This window comes from Pyxicephalus adspersus, chromosome Z (assembly GCF_032062135.1).
Source record: "Pyxicephalus adspersus chromosome Z, UCB_Pads_2.0, whole genome shotgun sequence".
Taxonomy (NCBI): domain Eukaryota; kingdom Metazoa; phylum Chordata; class Amphibia; order Anura; family Pyxicephalidae; genus Pyxicephalus; species Pyxicephalus adspersus.
Genome location: NC_092871.1, coordinates 8,927,479 through 8,943,392, shown reverse-complemented (window position 1 = coordinate 8,943,392; position 15,914 = coordinate 8,927,479). Strand labels below are relative to the sequence as shown.

At 41.1% G+C, this 15,914-nt stretch overlaps 1 protein-coding gene across 5 annotated transcripts; it reads left to right on the top strand.

Annotated features, from left to right (window-relative positions):
- Positions 1-150: 150 nt before the first annotated feature.
- BRD2 (bromodomain containing 2) lies at positions 151-11,310 on the top strand. 5 transcript variants are annotated; one of them, XM_072431216.1, is made up of 13 exons: positions 157-466; positions 557-1,333; positions 4,053-4,353; positions 5,749-5,886; positions 5,999-6,137; positions 6,523-6,731; positions 6,858-7,226; positions 7,539-7,667; positions 7,755-7,961; positions 8,517-8,746; positions 8,884-9,188; positions 9,598-9,747; positions 10,309-11,310. In XM_072431216.1, exons 2-13 carry the CDS (start codon positions 1,302-1,304, stop codon positions 10,440-10,442), a joined length of 2,343 nt encoding a protein of 780 aa, XP_072287317.1. In that variant the 5' UTR covers positions 157-466; positions 557-1,301; the 3' UTR covers positions 10,443-11,310. The 5 variants fall into 5 exon arrangements, with proteins under 5 accessions (XP_072287320.1, XP_072287317.1, XP_072287316.1 ...); XM_072431215.1 differs by having other exon boundaries at positions 160-466; positions 6,855-7,226; XM_072431217.1 differs by lacking the exon at positions 557-1,333 and having other exon boundaries at positions 160-466; positions 6,855-7,226.
- The last annotated feature ends 4,604 nt before the right edge of the window (positions 11,311-15,914 follow it).

Genomic DNA, 15,914 nt, shown 5'->3' with positions numbered 1-15,914 from the left:
AACAATGAGCGTCCGCCATCTTGCAGCAATGACTATGCACATAGTACAAGGAGCAGCAGAGGGAGGTGTGGAGAGAGAAGGGAGGAAATCGACTTTCAGCCGCCGGTAGGTGGCGAAAAGGGTCCAGCATCCGGGGGCCAGGGCGTCCCAGGAGCTGCGGGAAGGCGGCAGCAGGGGGAAGAAGAGAGCCAGAGGAGGAGGATGGAGAAGCGCTGCTGCCCCAGCTCTCCGCAACAAAATGGCGGCGGATCTGAGCAGGCGGGGGCGGCTTGTGCCTGCGGGGACTGGGAGCCACTTTCCGGCGGCACCAGACCATGGGAACCGGCTTATTTTAAAGAGCGGACTTTGGTTTACTGGGGAAAGGGTGTCATTTGCGAAAACGAAGCGGTATTCCAGGAAAAATCGAGCGAATAGGTTTGCCGCCATTATGGGTGACCTGAGCGAAATACAGACAGAACCACTTGTGGTAAGGGTACAATTATTTTTATTTGATGCTTTTTGTTTGTGTTTTGCTGCTTTGATAGCGAATTTATGTCTTTCTTTTATTTCTTTATAGAGTTTCATCGACACTGACAGAAATGCATGGCTATTTTGTCAAATAAACGACGGCTCCTTGAGATACCGAAGTTGTGTGCTGTTCTGAAGTTTTTATTGAAAGAAATATGTGCTACATTGGCCGAGTTTTCGACGTTTCTTTGTAGGGAAATAGAGCTGCGCAACAAGATGGCGCCGTCTCCTTCAAGGCAGCAGAAGGAGAGAATAAGAGCCACGTCGCGTGATGCGGGAAGACCGCCTTATCTGAGCTCGACCGCTTAGTGACAACCAATGGCTAAGGACGGAACGGGAGAGTTCTGCCTAGCTCCAGCCAATAGCAGAAGAGGTTTGCTTGGGTGACGTGGAAGCCGCGCTGAGTCACTTGTCCTGGAGTCCTAGTGAGGAAAGGGCGCGTCCTCTTCAGCTGCTGCAATAGTAGTACGTTGTGCGGCCGCTGGGGGCGCCAGAACAACAGGAGTCATGGCGACCAATGGAAACATGTTTCAGTTGCAGTGGGCGGACGCCGCGTTGAGGGAAGGCATTGCAAGCCAATGGAATTTTTGTTCACGCCTAAGAGGCTGGCTCGAAGAAACCAATCAGCGACAGATGCTGCGTTTATAAAAGACCGGCCTCAGCCTCTCGAGGCGCCATTTCGCTGAAGCGGAGAACCGGAGCTGGAAGGGGGAAAGCCTGAAGTGGTTTGAGCCAAAGACAGCGCTACGCCCTCAGCCGGAGAGCGGGCGTCTACACAATCCGTATCCATCCGCATGGAGACAGCCCTAAACCCAGCGTTTAAAAGGTACACGAGAACCTATGGGCCTTTTGTACCAACTAGAACTCGATATTGTTACGTTAAACTGCATTTTTGATTCAAATGGCTATCTTCCCGCAGCAGCCCCCCTCCCCTGGCCTTGCTTCCATAGAGATGGCGTCTCTTTCTACTGCAATCCGCAGCCATCCGGTTTGCCAGCGCTCTTCAGGACCCCGGTCATTGACGATGTCTCCCCATACTATGCCGGGGTCACATCCTCACTCGTATCGCTGGTCTTAGACCCGTAACTGCGGAGTATTTGGAGCATTTTGTTCACTGGGCTCTGCGGCGCCGCCATTTTCTTCCGGCAGCCCAGACATATATATCCCTGGGGGGGGAGGGGACGCTGCGTATCCTGGCAACGGGGGGATCCCTGCGAATAAAAAACGGTTCACCTCCAGCCAGGTTACAACCGAACCCTCATATGGCAATATTCTAATAAAATGCAACTGGTTTCCTTTTTTTCCTTATCGGTAACGGTCAGGGGTAAGGCGGTTTGTTTATATGACTGAGCCATGGATTGCCTAGGGGTGATCAGTTAACTGAGATGTGCAAGGTGGTATTTGTTAGATTTTACTTTCATGTATAAGGTATTTTCCAGCTGATATGGTGGGGATTTAAATTATTTTTTTTAAACTTTTTTATTTTTTTAACACGAGTTTTTTAGTTCTTTGTATTGTATAGCGTGGATCATGTTTATGGTATGGACTGTGTGTTATATGGCCAGCATTCCATTTCTACTGTCTGATCATGAGCCTGCATAGGCATTGTTTATTATTTTATGGCCAGGATCAGGCTATGCACTGTTTATTGTTGTCAGGATCTCATGTGTACAGTTTGCTGCATGGCTAGGATCCCATGTATGTATTGTTTACTATGTGGTCAGGATCTGATCCCCTGTGAAAGTAGTTTATATTATAAACATTACGTTAAGTGTTGGTTGTAGGCTTTTTTTTTTTATTTATGGGTTTCCATTTTTTTGCTGTCTGTATGATGAAGCTCCATTCAGCAGTGTAGATGAAGGTCAGTAACTGTTGGCTGGTTGTCGGGGTCATAAACCCGGAGTTGTTGGTCTGTAGTCTGTTTAAGCCCGGGCTTGTTATGTTATTGGTGAATGTTTCACTTTCTCTTTAATAACAAAGCTGAGCCTAAAGTCCTGAACATACAGAACAAGTCTAGCTGAATGTGTGCCGTGACCTAGATAAATCTTCCTGATATCCAATGGCTTAGTTTTTATTGACTTAACAATTCCGTCTCTTTGTAGTTTTTTGTCTAATTAGTCTTGTGCTAATTAGTTTGATATAATGTTTGTATTGTTGTATTTGCTTCATTTATGTGATAGTTTTAGGGTTTTTTGGCTGGTGCTTTTACAGTGTTTATTAAAGCATCTACTAGTTGGCTTTCTTTAGTTTGCTTTCCCTTAGTGTTGGTTATTTCTTCTACATACGTTGAATTCAGTTTTGTCACATTGTCTTTTATTTAGTGAGGTCCCTCTTATTGGAGTGCACATTTCCAATGTTTTCATTTACCGGTATAAAGGTTACGTAACTGTAGTACGGTCTGCGGTATAAACATTGTTGTGGTTTGGGGTGGAGCTTGGTCTGCTCATTCAGAGAGAGGCGTCCTATGTAAATTCCACCGCCTGCTTTGTGTTGTAGTTTTATTTCCCAGGAACCATAAATATTTATCCCCCTTGCCCACCGATTTCATAGCTTGCTTGGCCTCCATGAATTTCACCCTCCAGGTTTTGATGACTACCATTCTTTTTTAGGTTTGAAACTTTAATTGCCTTTGTGCACAAAACAACCTGAATTGTTAAAAAAAAACATTCAAGCACTATTTGTAATAACAGATTGCAATAACTGAATCTGTTTCAGTACAGTAGATTAATACAATAATTGTACAGTGATTGCTTTACAGTTTTCTCACAGGGTAGAGCAGGTTGCTGTTTCATGTTCTGCCATTCATATGTATGCCGCAAGGAAAGCGTAAAGGATCACAAGGCATGAGGTCATTGCCTGTACATAGAGATGTTTTTGTTTCTATGGGGTGTGTTGTCGGGGGAATGAGTCAACACTTCCGCAGGTTGAAATCGGATGAAATATGTCAGGTTTTACTGCGGAGACTTTCACTATTGTTACACGTATCAACGGTCACTAGAGATTCAGTTGTTTTGTGTAAATTTTATCAACACCCAACTGGTATGTTGATAGTTTAATGAATTCAGAGTTACATGAGTGTCCTTCTGATCTATGGAGGTTTTCCTCTGCACATACAGGTCCTCCATAGAAAATTAAAAACACAATGGGAACATTTTCTTTGGACCTGTATGCAAGACCTAGCCATTGCTTGTATTTACTAAGAGCCAAGATCCACTTGGCTGACCCCAGAGGCTCCAGTTTTTTCCTAAACCTTTTAAAGCACTATAAACCATTACTGAAGATTTAGATAAATTGTAGTGGTAAAGAGTATAGTCTGCATTTACTGTGAAAAGATGACTACATATAATTTCAATTTAGAATAGCTGTTGCTTTAAAATAATAATGTTTTTTGGTGCTAGCTCAGCAACCAGAGGCTCTTTTGCACCAAATTCTATGTAATGCATATGGATCGGCACCAGCTACAGTTTATATTATGTACATTTGTTTTGTTGTAATTAGAATCATATGTGTAATGCATATTAACTAACAGTAATTCTTGTCCTCAGGCCTCCTCTGGATGTGAACCATGGTATGATGGGGCAGACTGTCGAGGGAACCCCAGGAAAACGTATTCGCAAACCCTCTCTCCTTTACGAAGACTTTGAGGGCCCCAACATGAATTCCAGTGTCTTTAATCACACTTCTCAAGCCAACCCACCTCCTCCTGAGGTCAGCAATTCTAAAAAGCCTGGCCGCTGCACTAATCAGCTACAATACTTGTTCAAGGTGGTCATGAAGTCTCTATGGAAGCATCAGTTCTCTTGGCCTTTCCGTCAGCCTGTTGATGCCATAAAGCTGGGTCTACCGGTACGTTGTTTTGTTGCTTTGTGGGGCTTTAAAATTGTTATTTTTGACAACAATTATAAACAAAGCTGAGTAAAATCAAATGTTTGTCTTGCCAGACCAGTTCTTGTGGTTTGTTTTTTGTTTTTGTTTGTTTAGGCAAATGCAATTTTCTGCATATTATCACTATGCTCTCACAGCACAAACACAGTGAAGTGGCTTCATATGAGAACAATATGCACATAAAACCTGATGACGGCTCTGGGTTTGTGACTAAAGCATTTGGTGCTGTGAGGTTTAGGGCACATAGCTTGACAAATGTCCAAGGACATGTAAAAGTTCTTTTGCTAGTGCAGGATATGATGGTATAGAGTTTGTGTTCTCTTTTCCATGTGGTGAAGAACACATAAACATTCATACTACCTAATACCGTGCATTCATCACTGCCCCTCCTCCCACTCATCCCTACAAATGTATGGATGTCTTCATGCACGTTGCGTAGTTAAAGCTTCTTATAATGTAGCTGCCACCCTATATTATTTTAAACTGGTTGATTTTACTTTTGTGAAATGCAAATTTCCAATTGATACATTTTGCAGATCTGCACATCAATGAAATTGTACAGGACCCCAAGTGTGACAAAGTATTTAACGCTACATACACAGAGATGTCTTGGATTAGAAGTATGAAGGTACATTAAAATGGTAGGTGTGCTATTATTTAGCTTCTAGACTACAGCCATAATTTTCCCTGCACCTCCTCACCATCTTGCAATGTCTCCCATATTGCGCATCCCTGTTTACTTTGTGACAGCACCAGTAGCTCTGAGCTTCTGGTGTAATCCCTTTATTAGCATATTGCGCAGCAGGACAGGACCTGGGGCTACTACCTCCTTACATTCATGGACTCACATTGAAATGTCCAGATCAAACCTGCTTTTATTTCCCATGGAATTGGTACAAGTTGGAATCAAATCCCTGCAAGTCTCATTGTAAATCTTTCAGTGTATCAAATTGCATGTTTGGCATGGACAGTTGCATAACACTTCACCTGTTAATGTCCCAGAGCTGTCATCAGGTCCTATGTACACAGAAAAAATGACAACTATTCATGTTTCGGGATCTGTTGTACACTGTGCTGAAGATGCAGCCAATATTGGGATCTAATTGAGGAATCCTAAAAAGAATGTTATTTTGTTCTAAGCAAGACCGAAGTGCCAAAATACATGGGCTAATTTATGTAAACTGGATTTAAGCAGCCAGTTGTTCTACTAGTTGCATTGCCCCAGTTTTCATAAATCAGCCCCATTAATTTTTTTAACGGTGTAAAGTGATAAAATATGTATTTTATTATGTATAACCATAACTAGGTTATGTTTATTTACAAACTTGTGAGCTCAACATGCTGATATGGTTGCAGGATTATCATAAAATTATCAAGCAGCCAATGGACATGGGAACTATTAAGAAGAGACTGGAAAATAACTACTACTGGAGTGCTCTAGAGTGTATGCAAGACTTCAACACCATGTTTACTAACTGTTATATCTATAACAAGGTGAGAACAGTCAGCCTACATTGCAATGGTTTACATATTTCAATATTTTCCTTTTGCATCCTGTCTTGTTTAGGACTAGTTTTATTAACTGTTGCTCTTCACAATTATAAAGCCCACAGATGACATTGTGCTAATGGCTCAAAGCCTGGAGAAGACCTTTTTGCAGAAGGTAGCGCAGATGCCCCAGGATGAACAAGAAGTACCTACCACCACAACCAAGAGCAAGCAAGTAAAGAGTGTCAGTCCTCCAGGTACATAAACTGCTCTTCAAGCTGACCTCTAGAATTATAGTATATTATGTCCAGATGTGTGTAGTAAGAAGCTTTCTACAATAAAAAACAGTCACTGCTCCTCTTTCTGCAGGTGACATGTCTTGTCTTTGGCCCACTAGTTTTCTGTAGGTAGCCTCTATAGTGAGTGAGCCTGTTAAATACCTCCCAGAGCTCTTCTTTAAAACCCAGGCTGTACTGATTTTACAAGGTAACACCTGGATTTGGGAGATCCTTTGCACAAAGTAAAAAAATATTTTTAGTAGCAGTTATTTTACCATTAGTTATTTATTGTACCTTGAGTTTTTGTATATTTGCTTAATTCTCACGAATGTTTTTTTTTTTTTTTTTTTTTTTTTTTGTACAGATGTTACAGGTGGGACAACAACTGCACATCAAGTCCCAGCTGTCTCATCCATGTCACAGTCTTCGCTGTACCCCAGCTCCCCAGAAGTACCCACTACCATTGTTAATATACCACATCCAACTGTCCTCTCTAGCTCTGTGATGAAACCAATGCCCCCTACTCAGGCTCTGATGCCTGTGGTTCCAACAGCCGCACAGCAAATAGCAAAGGTAGGTTGTTTTTTTGCTTTTGGTCATGGGACATTTACCCTGAATCCAGGTTACAAGGGACAAATCATAATGTAGCTTTTTAGGATTTTGAGTTTTAAACCCTAATTTTTTTCCTTTTTATAGCAGAAGAAAGGCGTGAAGAGGAAAGCAGACACTACAACCCCAACCACCACTGCAATTATTGCTACCAGTGGAGATTCCTCCCCTCTAACTCCATCAGACACAAAACCCGCCAAGATTCCTGCCCGGCGAGAAAGTGGTCGGCCCATTAAACCACCTCGAAAAGATTTGCCAGACTCTCAGCAGCATCAAACCTCTAAGAAGGGCAAACTGTCTGAGCAACTTAAATACTGCAATGGCATTCTGAAAGAACTTCTCTCTAAGAAACATGGAGCCTATGCATGGCCATTCTACAAACCTGTGGATGCCTCTGCTCTGGGACTGCACGACTACCATGAAATCATAAAACAACCCATGGACCTTAGCACCATTAAGGTGGGGACAAGATGCAGGGAGCAAGCACATTATGTATATCAATATATACACAATCCTTTTCTAAATGGGTTAATTTGCTGGACCCAAATGACTTGAATTATCCAATTTAGTTAATAGTTCAAATTTACATAAACCTTCATGTTTTGGAAATGCTTAATACTTATCGCTAATGACAGGAGATGAAACCGATTAACCATTTTGGAAGGTGACTTGTTCTTAAAAGTTAGTAGCCTTTTCAGTATGCCATAGTCTGAAAAGATGGAATCATTCTGTATATCGCAGCAATACTTAATAGTCTCTTTTCCTATACAGAAAAAGATGGAGGATCGGGAATACCGAGATGCACAAGAGTTTGCCGCTGATGTCAGACTCATGTTCTCCAACTGTTACAAATATAATCCCCCAGACCATGATGTGGTGGCAATGGCTAGGAAGCTGCAGGTATGCATTCTGTCATGCTGTTAACCTGCTGGTTTATAATATTCATTTTGTGTGGCAGTAAACTAATCTATATAGTTTGATCCTTAGGATGTATTTGAATTTCGATATGCTAAGATGCCAGATGAGCCTATTGTGGTGACTCCACCTCCCACCTCCACACAACTTCCTCCCTCAGATTCCAAATCCTCCTCAGATTCCTCCAGTGAGAGCAGCAGTGACAGCTCAGATGAGAGCGAGAGCTCTGACGACTCGGAGGAGGAGAGGGCAAACAGACTGGCAGAACTTCAAGAGCAGGTACGACACAGGGTTTAGGCATTTTCCAGGTATTAGTGTTTTGTTTTTGCGTAAAAGGGAAAGTAAGGCAACATATGTAAAGTACCTTAAAAATATTTATTTGTGAAATCTGTTTATTACTAAAGTGCAAAAAAAACAAATTAGAAATGTTGGGCTTGTGCAAATATTTTCTTGGTTGCTGCCCTATCACTGATATGACTCCTTGTATATGTTTCAGATTTTGACTTAACTGCTCATAATCAGCAGAAAATGTAATAAGGTAGCCCTTGCACCTAAAATGTATGTTCTGCAGTATACAGGAACAAGGGGTATGTGTGAGCTTTGCTAGGTCTCAGAAGGCTTTTCATCTTTTGTGTTGTCTTCAAAGAAAAGCTAATCATTGGACAACAATATAAATCGGCTAGCACAGGTGCATCAAGTGGTATTGAAAAGAAGGCATTGGCCCATAACTTTTTTTTATTATTATTTTTTTTTTATCCAGAAACCTTTGTTTTTAAGTGGGCTTTGCACTCCTGCTGTATTGTGTCCTAATTCTGAATGTATTTAATTTCATAGCTTCGAGCTGTACATGAGCAGCTGGCTGCTCTTTCTCAAGGCCCAATTTCCAAACCTAAAAAGAAGAAAGAGAAAAAAGAAAAGAAGAAAAAGAAGAAATCTGATAAGCGAAAGGTCAAAGACGATGAAGAATGGAGGTTTGGCAAATCAAAATCTTCCCAGACCAAAAAGTCCTCTAAAAAATCTGGAGGGACCACTACCACCAGCAGTTCTACTCCTGCCATTTCAAAGTGAGTTTACATCCCATATTCATCTTGTGAATGTCAAGGATTTCTTCCATTTTTCATGTCTAGACCTTTTTCCTGAGTGAAATGAAAGGTGCAGATTTTTATTTCTTTTTGTGATTTTTTTTTTTTTTTCTCTCTAGGAGTTCTAAGAAACCCACAAAGTCTCTTCCCCCACCTCCACCTGTCATGTATGACTCCGAGGAGGAAGAGGAGAGCAAGCCTATGACTTATGATGAGAAACGGCAGCTGAGCTTAGACATCAATAAACTTCCAGGAGAAAAATTGGGCCGTGTTGTACATATCATCCAATCCAGAGAGCCCTCCCTGAGGGACTCCAACCCTGAAGAAATAGAAATTGATTTTGAGACTTTAAAACCTTCTACTCTGCGTGAGCTTGAGAGATATGTAATGTCTTGCTTGAGGAAGAAGCCACGGAAGCCCTACAGTAAGTTTTTAATTATTATATATCATGCAGTGCCCAAAATAAAGCTGCACGCAGTAACTAAGTATAAATGGTATTGCAATAATATTTTAACAAACAGCTGAATTTAGGCTAAGAGAGGGGCAAGCTCATGTGTTCAAGTTGCGCTGATTTGTGTGATGCCAACGCTTTCATTTGTCGGTTAGCTGGCAGCGTGTATATTCTTGACTTGGCGTTCAGGCAGGTTGCCGTTAAAAACTAGTAAAAAGTTGTAGCTTGTTTAGATTTTTAAATATAAAGAAGCAACTAGTTTTATAAACCCTTGTAGTTTATGTACAAAGTTCGGTCTTATGAAATAACCTCATTTTTATAGCTTTAGATAATGAAAAGTCCGTGTTCCCTGTCTAAAACCTGTGTCCTTATTTATCCTCAGCTTCCCCTAACTCTGTGCTCTCTGCAGCACTTAAAAAACCAGTGGGAAAGACAAAGGAGGAGATTGCCATGGAGAAAAAGAGAGAACTGGAGAAAAGGCTGCAGGATGTCAGTGGGCAACTAAACTCTGCTAAGAAACCACCTAAGAAAGGTAAATATCTTGGTTTTATTTTTATTACATGCATAGGTATGCAGAGTGTTGGGTATACTGTGTGCGTGTGTCACATAAACATGCAGGTTACTCCATAATTTGGAAGTGGCTCAACCCTGTTCTGTTCAATACTGCAACTACATATCTAAAGTCTATCATTCCTAATATGTTTAAATGTTAATGTGAAGGAATGGATGCAAATTCCTGTGTACGTTGGCCCCAATTCCTTGGATCACCCAAACTTTAGCATGAAGAACCCCTGAAATTACAATATTCACATCTCTCCGTATAATAGTCTGGTGATCAGTGGGATGCATGCCTCTTACATTGCTGGCCATTGAAAGAATGTCACCTTTAATCTAGTCAAAAAGATCATTGCTGTGCTGGCGTGAGTCACAAATTGCTCATTGCTCAAGCAACCCTTAGGAATTCTTGTTGAGAAACACTAATGACAAACAAGGAATACTTGTGTTCTGTCAATAGTTTCTAAAGATTACAATAGTCTAATACACTGAATATGTATTTCTCACCTGGTAATACATTTGTTTTTTTTTCCCCCAGCCAATGAAAAAGTGGAATCTGCCCAGCCGGTCTCAGTCTCTCGTCTCAGTGCTTCCAGCTCCAGTTCAGACTCTGACAGTAGCAGCAGCTCCACATCCAGCTCCTCAGACACTAGTGACTCTGACTCTGGTTGAGGGTACAGAAGGACATTACCTTCCACTTTAGCAGGGTAGGAAGGCTGGAATTTCAGCTTAAGTGGTTCTAAAAGGATCTGCAGGAACAGAACCCTCACGAACCAGACTTGATGCCCTTTCAGGGTTAGAAAAAAAGAAAAAGCATACTGGGGCCTTCGGTATCTAGAAAACAACCCTGCCTTTCCTTCAGTTGGCTGTACTTGCAAACAGTTGGGGAATTTCCTGGAGCATGATACGACCTCACCCCTTTACCATCCGATTATGGATCCTTGTAGAGATCCACAACCAAGGCATTACAAAGGGTGAACAGCAGGAAAAGATGCAGTGTCCTTATTTTATTCTGTTTACAAAGTTCTCCTTGGAATGCACAGACACCTGGAAGCTGTAACCAGCTTCTGGTTTATCTCGGTGTAGGATCTGCTGGAAGCTGGTCTCTTAGTTGTTACTTAGTGCAGTGTTACTTGTTGGGTTTCTCCTTCCCTGCTTGTATTTCTGATGCGTGGAGCCCACGATGGCCAAGCGCTCTGTCTACGTTTCCATTTGCAGTGTCCTGGTTGTCCTGTGTATTTAGGGAATTTTTAGCACAGCAAAGTGGGCTGTTCAAGGGTCCAGAAAGCATCGGCCTTCTGTACATCATGCAATTTTTTAAGGCATTTGAAAGAGTTTTTATACCGGACTAGTAAATCTGTGGATGGAAGATCAGAGACCCTCTTTAGGCCTCTCTACTGCATGCAGTGTGTAAGGTGGCAGTTAGTTGTGGCTCACTGAACACCATCTATACAGAGACTCGGAACTACAGAACTCATTCATAGCCTTTCATGTGGTTTTGTTTTTTGTTTTTTTTTTTTTTTTTTTTTTTCTTCATTTTGTATTTATTTTAAACAAAGCCAAAAAAAGAAAAGTTTTTTTTTTTTCTTTTTTTTTTTTTTTTAAAAAAACGAAAAAAAGAAAAAGTTTTTTTTTTTTTTTTTTTTTTTTGGTTCATTGTTTTATAATGTATAATAAGAGGGTGCCCTGTTGATACAGGGACCGGTGTAGATGTAAGATTTTATAAACCCTGTACATAAATATATATATACCGAGTTGCACAAGCAGCATGTTTCTCAATGTAAAGGGTGACTTTATTTTTTACCTGGGAAAAAAATCATTTTTATTTTCTTCCTAATATTGTTCTGTTGCTATAAATATATATATAAACCTTGTCTTTTATTCCTTATTCCCTTTTTTTGTCTCTTGTATCTGTTCAAGCCCTTTAGTTTGAAAACATGTAAATAAAGAAAATTTACATCCATCTTGATTTGAGTTTTTCTTTATCTCGCTAAATTGCCAATCTGAGTTGAAGTTGAGTTGTATTAATGAAGTCCTGTACGATACACAACCTAAAATGACATTTTCATTGCCTGAGATGGAAGTTCCTGATGGTCTTGGCTGAGAAATTAGTGCCGGAACAGCTGCCTCTTTTTGTGTTTATTGATCTGTCATGCCGGAACAATACATGAACAACCACTGTTTTCCTATATTTAGCTTGCTGCATCATATCTTTGCTGGAAACTCGCTAATATTTCTAGTGACATCTGTGTGGGACTTAAGACTTGGAAAGCTGACTCATCGTGGTAAAGCTTACAGACTTCAAGCTCAACTCAAACATAACCAAAGGGTTATTGGCCAGTATTTATATAGAGCCAACATATGCAACGCTCATGTCGCTAGCAGTCCCTCAAAGGGGTTTACAATCTAAGGTCCCTTCTATATAGTTATGTCATGAACACAGTCTCGGGTCAATTTGGGGAAAGCCAATTAACCTAACTGCATGTTTTTGGATTGTGGGAAGAAATCGGAGAAAACTAATGCAAAGGATTGGCACCACCAACTAATTTGCATTGTCATTTCAAAAGCCACTACCCTTCAACTAGGCAACAGATGAGTGCTGATGTACAGTGGTTAAAGGAGAAATAAACAGGTTCCAATCTTTACCATTTTATTCAAAAATGTAGAAGTATGGCTGGAGTTGGGACATACATAAGGGGTTAACATTAGTACGTCCTTCCCATAATGCATAGCTGTGCTTAGGGTCTGTAAACCTTAACACTTAAATTGCTATTTTTTGATTTGTTACCTATACCAAATACAAATGTAAAATCTGATAAATGGTGAAACAAAATTACCTGATAAGCCTTTTTACAACAAACTTTTCAGGACTAGTAACCAAAAAATGGGTTGAACCTTTTCCAAAAATCGGCTAGGATGGGTGTTTAGTAATCAAATAACCCCCCTCCCGTCCTTCTCCAGGATGGAGAGATTGGAACAAGGTAACTTGAAGGGTAAGTCCCACTCCCTGAAAAATTTTCCTAATTACCGTAATATTGTACAGGAGGAAAAAAAGATTCAAATCTCAGCCCAGGTGTAGCTTCCTCAAGGAGGGAATAAGCATGCTGTTTAGCCTTGATTCCCCTCTGGCAAAGTAGTCCAAACAGCAGATGACCCACCTCCCCCCCAATTGCGTACCCAACAGCAAGGGAGTCTCTTCCTAGGGAGAGGTGGAAGAAAGGATCTCCACGTAAAATTTTCTACATGGATGCAAACACTTGAATTGGGGAAGGTAGCTCAGGGTCCTAAGGTAAGAGGGTGTAGCAGATGTGGCCCCCCTAGAAATGGAATATTTATGTCTTGCTAGTTGCCAAGTGGAAGTCTTCCAGTACATGCATCTTGCCTTGAAGGAGAACAAAAAATACTTTAAAAAAAAAAAGTGGTGCCTTTTAAACTGATTCTTGTATATTCACCTCTCTAGTTACACTTACCTACAGATAAAGGAGGTGAAAACAATTATTGTACGTCCCATGAAACTCATCTAGTAGATGATAAAGTGAAATTGGGCCAGCTCTTTATGGTCATACTCTTGGTATTGCTTGCTATAAACAGCCATACTTGTAAGGGGGGGGGGGGGGTAATTGTCCTGTATCCAGATTTATAACCCCTAAGGCATATAATGGTGTCCCTTAATGCATTGCAAAGGAAGGATTTCACGATGAACACAAGAATATTGTCTAATAGCCCCAACCATTGTGGTAAAATAGGTTTATTTTATTGGTTTACTTCCTATCTGTCTGGCAGCTGCTTTCACGTTTCTTTCACTGGTATTTCCTCTTCTCCCATTCTCCTCCCTGTTAGTATTCCCCAAGGGTCAGTCCTTGAACTGGGTCTATTCTCTCTGTACCATCCCCTCACTTGGCAATATCATATCCTCCTTTAGTTTACAGCGCCATCTGTATGCAGGTGACAATAATATCTGTCCACCCCGACTTGTCACTCCCTAGACAAGGCATCCTGCTCTGTCAGCCACCATGGCTAACAGGTTTCTGAAATTCTACCTTAAACAAAAATTAAAAAATTAAAGAAAATTCACCCACAATCCTCCACTTTCAAAATATCGCTCTAACATCTTTCTGTTATTAATATTATCGGTCCCTTCCCTCAGGTGCGTTTTCTTGGCTGTCACTTTGATTCTGCCCTCTCCTTTACCCCCCACATTGAGAACATTCTTTCACTTTCACCTACGCAACATCTCCAAAATCTGCCCCTTCCTGTTCTTCACAAACCACCAAACTCCTTGTACACGCTCATTATTATTATTATGCCTCATCTGATCTACTATAACATCCCTGGTATTCCACTAACCCGCCTCTCTCCTATACAATCTAATATGAACGCTGCAGCCAGATTCATCCATTCTTCCAACTGCTCCTCCTCTGCTGCATCTCTTTGTAGTTCTCTTGATTGGCTTCCATTTTACCTTGGAATCAAATCCAAGCTCCTGTGCTTTGCCTTCAAATCCCTCCACAGTTCTTGTCCCATTTACCTTTCTGACCTGGTAAAAAAAATTACTCCCCCTGCCGCTCTCTTCACTCCTCCAATGACCTACTAATGACTTCCTCACTCATAACCTCATCACACGCATGGCTCCAAGACTTTTCTAGAGCTGCCCCTATTCTCTGGAACGGTCTTCCTCATTCAATTCGGCTTGCTCCTACTTTCTGCTCCTTTTAAAAGAGCCCTCAAAACCCAACTTGCCTGCCTATCTTCCTCTGTCTCGTATCTCTATCTTTTAAACCCTCACTACTCACCCTGCACTCCATATCCCCCTCCTATTGTGTGATACTTCCCCCACCTCTTAGATTGTAAGCTCTTTTGTGCAGGGTCCTCTCCTCTGTCATTGTTTGGATCTGTCTGTCACTTGCAACCCCTATTCTGAGTGACTTCTTGCTTCAGCTCAAAAATAATTCAGAGTTGCTCTGTTCAGCTACAGCTGCCAATGAAACATAAAATACGCGACTCTCCCGTAAACACCACTGAGCTACCGAGAACGTGAGCCCTGGCTGATGCAAGCTCATGTAAGAAGCTTCCCAGTCATCACTGAATAATTAGATTATAGGAGGGGATGTATCGGTAAACATTTGTATAACATTGAGTGCAGCATCAGACTTCATGGTTAGGATAGGTGTTTGCTCCAAATGTAATGATGAGATAAATATCTGCCAATAAAGCTACAGTTTGATCTTTCTATTGTAAAGTATCACAGTCTTTTCTGAACTTTCAATGATTCTGTTCTAATTATGCTTGGAGTGATCAGGAAATCCTGGAGACACCAGGGTGACCCATTAAAACACCATGATCCAGGAATTTCACTGGGGGGGGGGGCAACAGTGTAAATGTGGTGTAAATGTGAATAAAAGTGACACACCAGTGTCTGGAAAATCATTACGTGTGTGGCTTGATACTGGAATTAAATAACATGGTTCTTCCAAAAACAGTCTTGACAATACATAACCAGCAAATTGGCAACGGAGGCAACACTTGGGCAATTGTTACAAACTGGGCAATGAGGATAACAATAACATTAGCAGCCCAGCTTGTCTCCCTCTTTCCAGATCTCCTGTAGTGCAGTAGGTTGTAGTTTCTAACTCCCCCTGGCCGAGCACATTATCAATGGTCCACATTTTTGTGGGTTAGGGATAGTTCACCAATTAGGAATATGCATTGTACACCTATTCTGCATGGTGTGTTTGGCTGGAGTGTTGGAAGCCTTCGCAATGTGTATATAGCTCAGTGCCTGGTACCTCTTGTGATATGCACAAAGTTTTTGGTGAATAACCAGATACGGGGACTTTTGAGGCCAAATAAGATATTTTCCAAATATGTGACTAAAAGTATCTAAAACACACTTTCTTTTAGATAAACATCATAAAATTAATTGCATCTAGTAGAAAAAATAAATAAAAGCATTCATAGCATCAATATAGATCTCCTTATGGGACACCTCTAGAGGGGGTACTCCAAATTTCGACGTTTCACAGAATCTAAGTCCGCTTCCTCAGGAAATGAGATCTACAATTACAACAATTGATCAATAGTTGTCTATGTTGAACACTTTACAATACATCGGTTGCATAATAATCAAAATTCAACAAATTCATT